Here is a 13,018-nt window from a genome sequence, read left to right as displayed (position 1 = left end):
TTAATTGGGCTCTCTAAATTCTCCCTAGGTGTGAATGGTTGTGTGTCCTGTCTGTTTTCTGTGTTGCCCTGCGACAGACTGGCGACCTGTCCAGGGTGAACCCCGCCTCTCGCCCAGAACGTTAGCTGGGGATTGGCACCAGCAACCCTCCCGACCCCATTAGGGACAAAGGGTGAATAGAAAATGGATGGATGGATGGATGGACATAGTACTTGGAAAAAAATATATAAAATTCACAATTAAAGACTACAAATAATTATTTAAAGAGTAGCTTCTTTTTCATAAAGATAATTCATGGGATTATCTGGCTTCAACTGACTTCAAAGTGAATTAGGCTTATCAAAATTAGTTATGCTAGCTAAATGCCAGCCTTATAAACAGGATATATTTAATTCAAATTTGGATTTTCTTAGTATTTAGGAAATTTTCCTTTTAAATTCTCTGATTTGGGCCAGGCAGTTTGAGTCCACAAAGTATTTATTTTTATTTCCCGATGTTACACTGGTAAGCAGTGTCTCTAAGGTGTTGCTTTAAAATATGTCTGCATGTGCCAGTTCTGTCAAATATAGTGAATTATCAGAAATGGACAAAGCTATGGTAAAGTCCTCATCTTCGATTCTTCAAATTGTTTAAATCTGTAGTAATCTTGGTGCATTTTTTTTCCACATTATTCCGGCATTTAGCACCTACATATAATTAGGTTACTTTTATTATTTTTATATATATATTCATATGTCCAATAAATAAGCTAATGATTGAAATCATAAAATTCTAAAAATGCCTTTGGAGTTTTACTGAAACTTTCAGAAACTGTGAAACGGTCAAAGGCGTTATTTATTAAGTGTTTAATAAGACTACTGTGATATTTGAGCTTTAAATAAACGTCATAGTCATTATCAGTACCTACACAGTTTATTGCGGCGTTAACACTGTAGCGTACAACTACACCTGAATGCACCACGTCGGCCGTAAAACGCTATTTAAAAGTGTAAACTGGTGGGGCAGCGCAACTCGACTGCTTGATGAAACACTGCTGCGACCTCCTCTTTGAAAAGTACGAAACAAAATGCAACCGGAAGTTGCAGCTTCTCTTTTCTTACGAGCTATTTTGGTTTATCTTCATGTTATTACTCCTAGATCCACAGCGTTTGCGTAGTAAGTATGTTCTAGCTTTGATTAATATGTGAAATCTATGCCTTTTTTTCATACGTACTTTATACTTGCTGTTAAAAGAGACCTTTATTTTGAAAGTCTGCAAAGTGAGCGGATGTTTTGCTTAAATGTGGCTTCTTTGGCGTTTCTGTGGTTTATGACGGCACGGAGGAGATTCATTAGCCATTCAGTAATGTTTGAAATTATGAGGCGCAACATTTGGATTGGGTTTAGAATTTTGTGGGGTTTTGTTTCTTCAAAGTGACACTAAAACTAAAGCTCTGACGGTCTTGAGGAGCCAATGTGTGTCATATGCCCGCTTGGATTACTAAACCGAGGTGCGGGTTTATATATTTATTTTCTTTGCTCAGTATTCCCAGGATTCAAGAACTGAAGCTGACTGTATCTCCAACATCAAGGAGTTTTTAAGAGGATGCTCGTCGTTGAAAGTGGAGGTAAGTTGCCTCAGTGTCTTTTCATGATCATTTTCTGTCGGCAGCGCTTTATTCCGTCCCCATAGTCTGCTGCAGTCCAAAGGGAAAGCTTTGATCACACTCTTTCTTGTGTTGTGATCTGCTTATTAGGTTTGACTAGGGAAGATGGGATGTTTTTTTACTCTCACAACCTGATTCATTTACTTCAAATAGCAATAATTCACTTCCTTGTAAGCTTACTTTCTCTTTTACATTCCTATGTAAATTAACAAATAAAAAAAACTTGTTTAATGTTGTCACAGACATCCAATCCAGGATTCTGTTTTAGAAAAAGGGAAGTAATTATGGTCCGTGGTGTAACCTTAACATTATTATTATATGGCGCTTAAATCTGTAGCTACAAACATATGACATGATCTAAATGTCTTCATTATGCAAAAAAAGTTATACTTACTGCCACCGAAATATTTATTGCTATTGATTCTTGCAGTCATAACAATATTGTTCTATATTTAAAATTATTTAGGTTTAAACAATAAGTTCAGTGGCATTTTTCAAGCACTTTTTAGAATTATGGAAAGAATAACACAAATAGCACCGGATTGGTGTGAGAGATGTTAACCTATGATTACAATCTAGCAGTCATATCTACTCCTGCTGAAATTGTGTTACTTCTTGATTTATAATTATTATTGATATATGGAGTATGGATAATTAGTGTTTTTTATTATTATATTTATTTATAGTCTTCAGCAAATCCTTCTCAATTTAATAGTAATTTAAAATAAACATTCTTGTTGCAAAGTTGGCTTATAATAAACTGATAGGTGATTATGTAGGTGTGCTATCTGTTCTGTAGGTCATTTTAATGTACAACCGTAGACTTTTACTGTGTTAATAGGTTGATTAGTGGCACTCCTCCAATCTCTGCAAAATTACCATGTTTTTCACAACCAGAAGTATTTTAAAACCGATTTAATTTTTTTGTAAGCAAATAAAAGCGTAGTTGTAGTCATGTGTTCATGTTCATGTTGACTAGAAGTGCTCAGCAACGGGTTGGGGATGGGAGTCCTGCACTACTCCATGCTCCGTACAGCGGGGAGAAAGGGTTTCTGAGTCATTTTTCTTGTGGGATTTAAATCATAGGAATGGTATGATGGACTTTCTTTTTAATTTTGGAAAGTAACTTTAAAAAAATATATAATTAATAAACCTTGATAACAGTAACTCACCCATGCTGAAACAGGAATATAGTATGTTGATATTTGCTTATTTATTTCTTGGTTTGTATGTTCAGTTGTAATATGAACCGTATCATCTTCATAAGAGTGATTCATGTTGCTACTTTAGTTTCTGTCACCTTAACATGTGTTACTACAACTGGAAATGTTTTTTAACAACAAAAAAAGCATATCAACAAGTGAGGTAGCATTAAACACTAAGATGTGTATGATGGTAACTTTTTAAAACTTTATTAGACAACTAAGCATGGACCAACTGGGACTTTTTCTTTCATGCAAGAGTGTCTTTCTCAATTGCAGCCAGTTCTACACCTAACCAGAACAGCAGACATTAATGTCTCTCCCAGTCTGTTATAAATAATCTGTTGTGGTTTTGAAACACATCACTCACTCTGTTTAAGCAGCAATTTGAGTCAGCAAGCTTGGCTCACTTTAGTGGTTCAATAGTCCTGCCCAGATGGCTTGTTATGTCTGGGAGGTCCTCTTTGCTTTTTATCCACCAACTCTGGTTTAGCCCATAATTAGACGTTCTGTGAGCAGCCACTAGGTCACTGGCAGAAGGTTTCTGAGAGGCGCTGTCAAAAGTATCAGCCTGGTGATGTCTATGTGGCTACTACAAACCCTGCCCTTCCCTCTGCGATTATGGCATCTTTTTTTGCCTTTTGCTCTGATAAGTAAATAATGCCTGACTGTCCAGTGCCTACATGAAGAAAGCTGGGTAACTGCTTTCACTTCTGCTTGCAGATGACAAGGAGGAAGAGTCAATTACTGTTCATGGCCTGATTTTTTTTTTTATCATTGTTGTGAAATGTAGAAGATGTGTTTGCCCTTTGTTCATACTTTGCAACTGTCATTTAGTGCAACAACTATTACAACTTAGGTCAAAATCTCATAACTAGCACACTTAAATCCATGTTAAAAACCTACATGACTGACTTGTCTACTGCAATAACTCCATCATTACCAGAAACCAGTGACCAGAAATAAAGCACGCAGCCCATATTGTTGCTCATTTTAATTTTATTCAAAACAGTCATGGAGACGTTTTTCTCTCTGTTGATTTCATACCTGAACACGTCACACACAAAAAACACAGCTAAACACAACTCCTGAATCTGCTGTTACAGTGCTCAGCCTCTATATTTAAGATGTTTTATTAAAATGTGAAACTTTATCCACTGGAGGAAAGACGATAGCTGTCTGAGTTGGGCTAAGCTGGCACTGTGAGTGCAGGGAAGTGGAAAGAGAATTGCAAATGAGTGTTTCTCTGTTTGTTTTATTGCATAAAGGGGGTCAGGTTCAAAATATCTGTGGTTATCTTTGCCTTATGATCACTTTATGTATGCTGCTTCAGTATAGGTCTCCTTTTGTTTGTGTTGCATGGAAGAATAAGAGTCTTGTTAGTGTGACTCACAAAAGCAACAAAACTCACTCTTCCCTGTTAAGGAGCTAACTTGACCTACTCCTTAGCTATGTTTCTGCCACAGAACCTTTTCCAGGAACCTACGGTAGGCTTTCAGGGCCATAATTACCTACCCTCAGTTTCCACCAGCTTTAACAGGGTAAATACAAGATTTTCATATGAAAATGTACTCTGAAAAGCAGGGAGGGGTACTACGCAAAACTGACTTTTTAGCACTTTATACCATGATGTATGTTATTCCCTCAGCAAACAGATACCTGGAGTGTTTGTGGGTTGCATGAAACATTCACGCTTGTTTGACAATCCTTGAATCTCCCATGGCAACCATTAGGTGTTGCTTTAACGCCTGCTCATACGATGCGCCATCTTTTGTTTCCAGTTGTAGTTAACATTTCAATAATTGGCTTATTGCTACTAATTTTCCTACTTCCATCTAGACGCGACACAGAGATGTGAAGCTGTGAAGCCATATCCGGATCTAAACTCCGATTACAGAGATAAATCAAATACACTATAAATCTTAATGTAATATTTTAAGATTTTAAATTTGAACTAGGTCACAAAGTTATAAGGAAATATAAACTGGGAGATAATTGAAACAAAATGCTGGTATTATTCAGTCAGTAGATGATACGTAGCTCCTCCTACCTGAAAACTTCACCAGTGGTCCGAGGTAGATCCAAAGGTACTAACGCTAACAAACTCTATTATGGCTGTTTTTGGGCTAGAGCTCTATTATGGTAATCTTACAAATTAAAAGTCAACTCAATGGAGTTGAATTTTAACTTGTTGGAACGCCGTGCTGTGATCCCAGTCGGTAGAAATCTGGATCTATGGGCTCAATGCAAACTGAATGAAACATGCTTTACGCCTAGGTTTAAATTATCCCAGTTTGTATGAACAGATTGTTTCAGTTTTTTTTTTTTTTTGTCTGACTGTATTTTCTCTGTTTCTTTTCCATCCAGGGGTTTGAACCAGAGTGGTTATACACTGGAGAGAATTTTGGAAAGGTCCTGAATACGCTGCTGGCATTCAACTTTGCCACGCAAGGTAACAGTTCTCATCTTTGTCTTTGCTGCGGTTCAGTTTGCTAGTCCAAGTAAAAGTTCAACACTCTTAGTTTTTTGTCTCTAATGGCAGCAAAAAGAGAAAGAAAACATTAGCCATTGTAACATTTATTTAGTTTTTATCTAAGAGCAAATGATTTATTGGACCTTTTATTGCATCCAATTGTTTTAAGGAATGAGAAGCTTCATGTCAGCTGTTGTCAGATGTCAGATTTCTAAAAATGTAACTTTTATTTATGGTAAAAAAAAAAAAAAAAAAAACACCCCCCAAAAAAATTATAGAATCCTTCTTTCAGTAAGCTGACTGAGAGTGTGCAGCAACAGGTGTGGGAGGGGCAGCGGTGTTTGACTCTGTTGTCTATGCAATCAGAGAAAACGGGTCATTCTGATACAAACTCTTCAACGATTTTTGAAACCGTAAATTTTACATATTTCAGCACACCTCAATGCATTACATATAACAAATTAAGAAATTGTAAATTATTATTAGAATGATCTGGGAATCGCAGATTAAGTTTATTTTTTGGTCGATGAACAAAAAAGAACATTAGTAAATGAGTTGAGATTACACTGAGGGTTTTGGCTACATGTCTCTCTGGGTTACAGATGGTCAGCTTGCATGGCAGTGTGCGCTTGTGTCACGCTGTGTGCCATTTTCTTCATGCTTTAATGCACCTCAGACAGTATCCTGTGACCTCATGTATGTTATATTGTAATAAATGTGGTACAAAGATGAAAATATTGTTGGAATTTGAAACACTAGACAAATCCTGGACTAACTGCTTCATTGAGGAGTCTTTGTTTGGGGTCTGTCAGATAAAAGTAATACATTAAAGTGATTCAAACACAATGGAGATAATTATTTGCTCTGCCACTAAGTATTTAGGTTGTAGATATTTAGATACCATGATTTTTTTTTTCTTTTGTACAATTCATTGCTTAAAAAACTCCAATCATTTTCATTAAATAAATGCACCAACGATCCATACAGCATTTTGATTTTTGTCAAAAGTAAATAATAATCAAGCTTGTTATAATATATGTGTGCAATATTTTTTAAAGTTGATTCACATGTTTGCCCTTGATGAATTAAATGAAAAAATTACTGTGCCACAATGTGAGGAGTTGAAACTTCATTTTACTGTTGTTGCTAGGGAATAAAAAAAGGTTTGCCTTTCTTTGAAGGCGATTGGTCGGGAGGTTCACCAATCAGACTTTTTCATGTGATGTCAGTTTTTATTTTTATTTGAAGTTTGACCAGTTCTGACCAATTCTGGTCTTTGTCTTTTCTAAAAATGAAAAGAACCTTAAACTTTTATGTGATTTTTATTGAACTGAAACAAGTGCATTTATAGACAAAAAATTTTGGGAGCTCTAAATTTTGATGCAATTTATTAATTGGGGAAAAGAATCAGATATTAAGTGCAGATTAATTCTGAATCAAATCTATGGCTGACTGATTAGTGCATCTTGTGATTGATTTATATACTAATTATTGCAATCTATTGTGAGATCATTGCTTTTTAGCATCCTTAGATGTTTCTTGCTTTGTTTGTTTCTTGAATCCTCTGCATGTAAAAAAGTGGTGACCACTGAACAGACGGGGTTGTTGGGCTTCGCTGTGCAGATGGGTTCACATATGGGATTTATGAGTCCCACCTGTCACTGCCTTCAGCGTCTGTTTTTAATGATAACAATAATTTTTAAGTTTAATATATGCCGGCGTATGAAAAGCAGAGACTCTCCTGCTTTTTCCAATCTAAACCATATCAGAGTGGCATGAATTCAAAATGATATGCTGATAAAACAGGACTACACAAAATATTGCTGTTTCGATGCCAGTAAGAGAAAGTTCCTCTACGGATTATATCCTCGAACCTTTAATGTTTATTTGATCCGATTTTAGGTTTGGAAGGTTAAATGTGCATCATATTCCTTTGTCATCCTTTGTAATTTGAAAAAGCAATAAGCAACAAACTTGGCTAGCTTCCAGTTGGCATGAAATGAGTTTTCTTCTGTGAGGGCTTCTGCTTGCTAGTCTGTGTCTGTTTTATTCCAAAGACAGCCGGTGGAAAGGTTACTGTTCAGTGCACTGGCAGAACTGCTCTCATACTGCAGGGCAGCTGATATCTACTGACTTTAAATCAAAGTTCCTCTGCAGCAGTGGCTGACTTATGACACAGTGCTAGAGATGACATAAATCTGATTTTGATTTTTTTTTTCTCCCCATGGCTCTGCTTGTGCAATAAAATTGCTATCAGACATGAGCAGCTTTGGAGAAAATATGATCAGAGAGCAACATGGATGCTGCACAAGCGATCTCTGATGTTGTTCATTTGAAGGCTGCTCTTTGTTTAGCTGCTTGTTTATTCCAGGCTTGTAATGTCAGTTTTGGTTAAATCCGATTATCCTGTGAGTAATCATAAATTCGTAGGCTTTGTTTGTTTGCTGCCTTGGAGCGGTGCAGAGCAGCAGAGCGTTATTTATATGAATTATTTTCAAGTTGTCATTCTCCACTGTGGTTGTGCACCTGCATGACGTGTTTGTGTACCTTTTCCAGGTGAGAGCACTGAAATGTAACCTTAATTTGAGGCTTCCTGTTTTGTCCGTGTGTGTGCGTAGATTGTGCAGCAGAGCGATGTCCTCAGTCTGGTTCGTCCTCTCCTAATCAGACGACGTCTTCACACGCGCTGTCCTCCACCAGATCCAAAGGGTCTTTGCGCAGACAATCTAAATCAGTGGTAAGATTTCTCTTTATTTTCAGCTATATTTTATATTTTGAATGTTTTAACACATGCTGTACAGTGACACTGCTAGGAACACTGTTGGCTTGCAGCAAGATGAAAGTCTTTCATCAAGGAGTTTGCATGTTCTCCCTGTACATATATGGGTTTTCTCAGGGTACTCCTAGCTCCTCTCAAAGTCCAAAAACATGACTGCTGAGTCAATTAGTTTCTCTAAATTGTCCATCTGTATGAGTGTGGGAATAAATGATGGACAGGTGGAATGCTTAAATATGTCTTAGAGGTTTTTTTAAGCCAATTTGTTGAAAATGCTAAAGTATATTCTGAGATGGCTTTGCAATTCCTTTGTATGAAGAAATAATCTCCTAAATAAAATTCTGTGGGAAAGGCAGTCATAAGTAGAAAATCTAGATGACCAGCATGAAAGCATTAAAGTTTATAACTGTTTGAAATCCTTAATCCACTCTATATGCAGAGCATCTGACAGGGAGGTGTTAACAAGTAGCAGACTGTCACCTAACAGTGTTTCAGTGTAACAAATTCAGAATATTAACACTGTTGATAGTCTTAAAAAGACATCAGTGAAGAAAAGGAGAGATTAAAATCTACCGGAGCTCGGTGTGAATGTGAAGACACCAGAGGAAAACATTTTATTGTCTGACAATCAGCTGTTTAATATATCAATTCAATAAAATCATAAGAGGTTGTTTAATTTGGGAAGCACATTTGTCTGTAAAGCTCAAATTTTGCTATAGTGCATGTTATGATAGAGTAATCAAAAGGTAATTGGAACAAAAAAAACAATTAAACTACAGAGAAAGTGCATCAGGAATGAAGCCTATTTACCTATTTATTTAATTGCACTTAGTTTTTAAACTTTTATTAAGAAAATATGATTTAGTTATTTATTTATTTTCATTTCTGAGCTATGTGGAACTTGTTGTTACATAATTTATGTTTACTGAATGATGCTAGCCCATCACTTTTGGAATTCAGATTGGAAAATAACCAATCAGTCCACAAGAGGTCAGAATCTGCAAAGTTCCCTTTGGTATCAACCAGGAAAAACTTGAGCACTGCATTTCTAGCTTAGATTGCCTAACTAACCGAGGTGGGAAGTTGTCTGCAATCAGTCTCGACCGGATTCACGTCCATCCAAATGGATTATAGAGGACAGACGTTAGTGAAAGCTCTAGAAGATACATAATTTTTATTTTTTTTAATCTAGTAAATGTCTACTTGTGAAAATATAGGCATTATTACCGGTAATATCTCACCGGTGTGTTACTGTATGCAGATGTAAATCTTTACTGAAACTGTGGAAATATTAGTTTTGCTGGTGACTGGAATTGACCCAGTTGTTCGAACAGGAAATGTCTGAAAATGGCGGCGGCGGCGGGCAGGTGATGGTGAAGGCCCGCTTCAACTTCAAGCAGAACAACGAGGACGAGCTGTCCTTCAGCAAGGGTGAAGTGATCATCGTCACGCGGCAGGAGGACGGCGGATGGTGGGAGGGGACCCTCAATGCCAAGACTGGCTGGTTCCCTAGCAACTACGTTCGAGAGATCAAACCATGCGGTGAGTTTGTTTTCCCTTCTCTGATAATAATCCCACCTTTCAACTTTGATCGTGTTGGTCTGAAAATTTTTAATTTTTATGCATTTAATGGACTCTTTTAGTCCAAAATGTAACTTTGGCATAAGTGGAAAGTTTTCACTTTTGCTGATAAGGCTCATGTATAACTTGACTTAGAATAATTTAATGACATAATTGAAATTAGAAATGTTAATGTGGTAAATATATTCTGTTATTGTCTCTGAATTCCTCCTCAGAAAAGCCATTATCTCCTAAAGGAACTCCTCTGACCAAGAACTACTTCAGTGTGGTGAGTTTCCATCAAATGTTATTAAAAAATGCACATTCAGGTGTAAAATAGATTAGCTATTCCTACTTACTTTGGCTAAAATCACACATAGTGTATCAGCATTTTGAAGGACGTTTGCCCTGTTTAAATTTCAGACATTTAATATGCTTGATCTGCTTATTGTTAAGGAAGAATAAACATGATGGTGAAATCAAAACCTACAAATGGAAGATTGTAGCAGCTTATCCGACTGGTTAAAAACTTAGAGAGATCTCAGAAGAATTTTAAATCGGTTGTTATTCCGTACAAAAACTAATCTATGAGTAGAAAATAATCAAAATAACTGCCAACTTGCCCAATTTGGGCCATCCAAGCAAGTTTACCTTGACAGCAGACAGCAAGATGCTAAAAGAAACATCTGAAAACCCTAAAACTTTATGATGGGACCTACAACAAACTGTACAGATTCAAGTTCCATGAGAGCTGTGCAAGGAGGAAACATTTGCCTTTTGATAAAAACATGATGGCCTGGACCTGATGCAGATGCCCCCAATACATTTCTTAAATTTATTTTTTGTTTAATGAGTAAAAAAAGATTCACCTTTGATTTTTAGGGGGGGGTCAGAAAAAACTAATTAAATTAACATACTAACAAAATAAATGGCATGTAAATGGATAAATAATTCTCAGTTTGCCACAAGTTGGACATTTTTTTAAAGTTATTTTCAGAACATGGAAGGTTTTTATAAGATCCGATTATTTTAAATATTCTCTCTGTTTTGTTTTTCACAGGTGGTTCAGGACATCTTGGAGCATGAGCGGGACTTTGTTAAAGAGTTACAAACTGTGCTCACTTGTTACCTCCGACCCCTGCAAGCTAGCGACAAGTAAGAACACAGCAATGACATGGCTCATACTGGCTCTTAGACTAGAAGTCTGAATTTTGACCTATCATTTTGGGAGCAACTGAAGTTGTTGCTCTTAAAGGTGTTTTTATAAGCTGCTGAATCATTGCATGCTGTTTTTTTACACACCACTTCTCCATTTTGGTTCAGTAAAAAAGAAACATGATGTGATATGTCACACGTTGTTATTCCTCCTAATCTTATTCCCAGAGAGAAACAAGCCATTTTTTTCCCAGCATGTTCTACAATATAAAACTGTAGAAGTGATTTAAAAGTTACTACAACGATGGCATTTGATGCAAAAGTTACCATAGTTTAGAACAGTCTGGATTAACTTTCACTTTGTTTTCTAATATTTAACTTTCTTTAATAGTCATATTTTAGAAAAGGCTGACTGTTATCCCCGTTTGTTCTCATCTCTGCATGTTCAGGTTAAGTAGTGGAGACAGCGCCACCTTGTGTGGGAACCTGGAGGAGATCCTCACCTTCCAGCAGGGACTATGTTTAGCTTTGGAGGACTGCACCAAGTAAGTCTAGTCACTGATTTATCTCTTCAGACTGTGTGTGTGGAGTTTAATAGACCAGAAGACGACAGATAGATGTGATCGTTTCCTTTTATGTACATTTAACACTGTAAAGTTCTGCAAAGCTCCCCATGTGTACATTTTTACAATCACTTCCTTCCTCCTAGACGCCTCTGGTTGTGCGTCTTTGTACAAGTGCCACCTTGCAAAGTGTGTGAATGTGTAATATCACGGTTACTGTCATGTTAGACAAGTTTATATAAACATCTAATTTTATATGAAATGCTCCTGCAGCATTTATTCACAGCTGAGAAAATTCCTCTTCACTGTTACTTAAAAACTGGTGCCAGAATAAGTTCTTAAAGATTTGCTGTTACATGATAAATGTGTATTTTTAACACAGAATATTTTATTTTTAATCTTTGTGTTAAATATTAATCTTTATGAAATAAACATTTAAAAAAACATTTTGATGTTTTATGGCTTTCCAAGTTTACTACTTGAACCGGTCCTGTGTTTCTTCCTCTTCATATTTTTAACTCTTTCTCTGATTTTCCAGAGTTGCAGAGGGGCAACAGAGAGTGGCAGGATGCTATTTAAATCTCATGAGTCAGATCAAGAGTCTGTACCTGAATTACTGTTCGAGTCATCCATCAGCCGTCTGCATCCTTACTGATCACAGGTCAGCCCCTGCACACAAAAACAGCACAGTACTGTTAAAAAGGGATTGGTATTTAACTAGGTGTCACTGGTTTTCATTTGTTCTTCAGATTTTATATGTTGCATAAGAAAAGAAGTAAGTTATGTTAGTCCTTTAGTCCTTTAACAATCAAATTTACGATTAAAGCAGAACTTCTGTATCAAGGCTACTGCGGTAACATATGAAGGGTTAAATATGTCCAGATTTTCAATATCATACTGTAAATTAATTAAGTCAGATGTTTGGGGTTTTTTTTAAATAGTTTTTTAATTGTTCATGCATACTACTTGCATGTATTTGAAAGTTTGAAATGTGTTTGCAACAATTATTTCTTCCACAAGTTTTAACTCTGACTGACGAGAATGAGTTTTGTTTTGATGTACTTAGGGAAGTATACATGCAATAAACCTAATTTTATCCAAGAAATTCTGCCATCCCCATAAAACTGCAATAAAATTTTGCTCCAGTAAATGACTTGCTGTACATTTCAACAATAATAACAAATACCTTGTTACATTATTTCTTACCAGCTCATTAGGTTTTGGAAATTAAAGCTTGGTTTAAAAACCTTCCCTGTTTTTAATTGTTGGATAAAACTTGGTGTCAATAAATATTTTTGCAGCTTACCATTACCTTACAGTAATAGTATTTCATTCAAACAAGAAAGCTTTTCATTAGACCGGAAGTTGTAACTTTTAAACTGAACTCGTTCAGATGGACTATTGAACTGGACTATTTTACGTTCACATCACTGTGAAACAGTGACCTCAGACACGATGATGGCAAAATATAAAAAAAAAGACATAGAAAGATATTCAAGAGTTCAGATACCGTCTCTCAACGTGTGTTTATACTTGATTTTTTTGTGTTTTTTGACCAGAAGTAAAATAGGTTGTAAAATACAGGGTGGTAGCAATAGCAAATACTTTTTCTACAGTTAACGATGGCGTGGGGTGAGGGGTGA

General features: G+C 36.3%; 1 protein-coding gene across 4 annotated transcripts in view; it reads left to right on the top strand.

Moving 5' to 3' along the window:
* The window catches only part of arhgef6 (Rac/Cdc42 guanine nucleotide exchange factor (GEF) 6), a 37,385-nt gene that overhangs the window by 1,596 nt on the left and 22,771 nt on the right, over positions 1 to 13,018 (top strand). For all 4 annotated transcript variants that reach the window (XM_044127664.1, XM_044127665.1, XM_044127663.1 and 1 more), the window contains exons 2-9: positions 1,524 to 1,607; positions 5,216 to 5,300; positions 7,940 to 8,058; positions 9,432 to 9,639; positions 9,894 to 9,946; positions 10,718 to 10,812; positions 11,262 to 11,357; positions 11,914 to 12,036. In XM_044127664.1, the coding sequence (XP_043983599.1) occupies positions 1,524 to 1,607; positions 5,216 to 5,300; positions 7,940 to 8,058; positions 9,432 to 9,639; positions 9,894 to 9,946; positions 10,718 to 10,812; positions 11,262 to 11,357; positions 11,914 to 12,036 (863 nt within the window). The remainder of the gene's footprint in view (positions 1 to 1,523; positions 1,608 to 5,215; positions 5,301 to 7,939; positions 8,059 to 9,431; positions 9,640 to 9,893; positions 9,947 to 10,717; positions 10,813 to 11,261; positions 11,358 to 11,913; positions 12,037 to 13,018) is intronic.

Source organism: Gambusia affinis, linkage group LG09, assembly GCF_019740435.1.
Source record: "Gambusia affinis linkage group LG09, SWU_Gaff_1.0, whole genome shotgun sequence".
NCBI classification, from domain to species: Eukaryota; Metazoa; Chordata; class Actinopteri; order Cyprinodontiformes; family Poeciliidae; genus Gambusia; species Gambusia affinis.
Note: the sequence above shows the minus strand (reverse complement) of the source record. Positions and strands in the feature narration are given on the sequence as shown.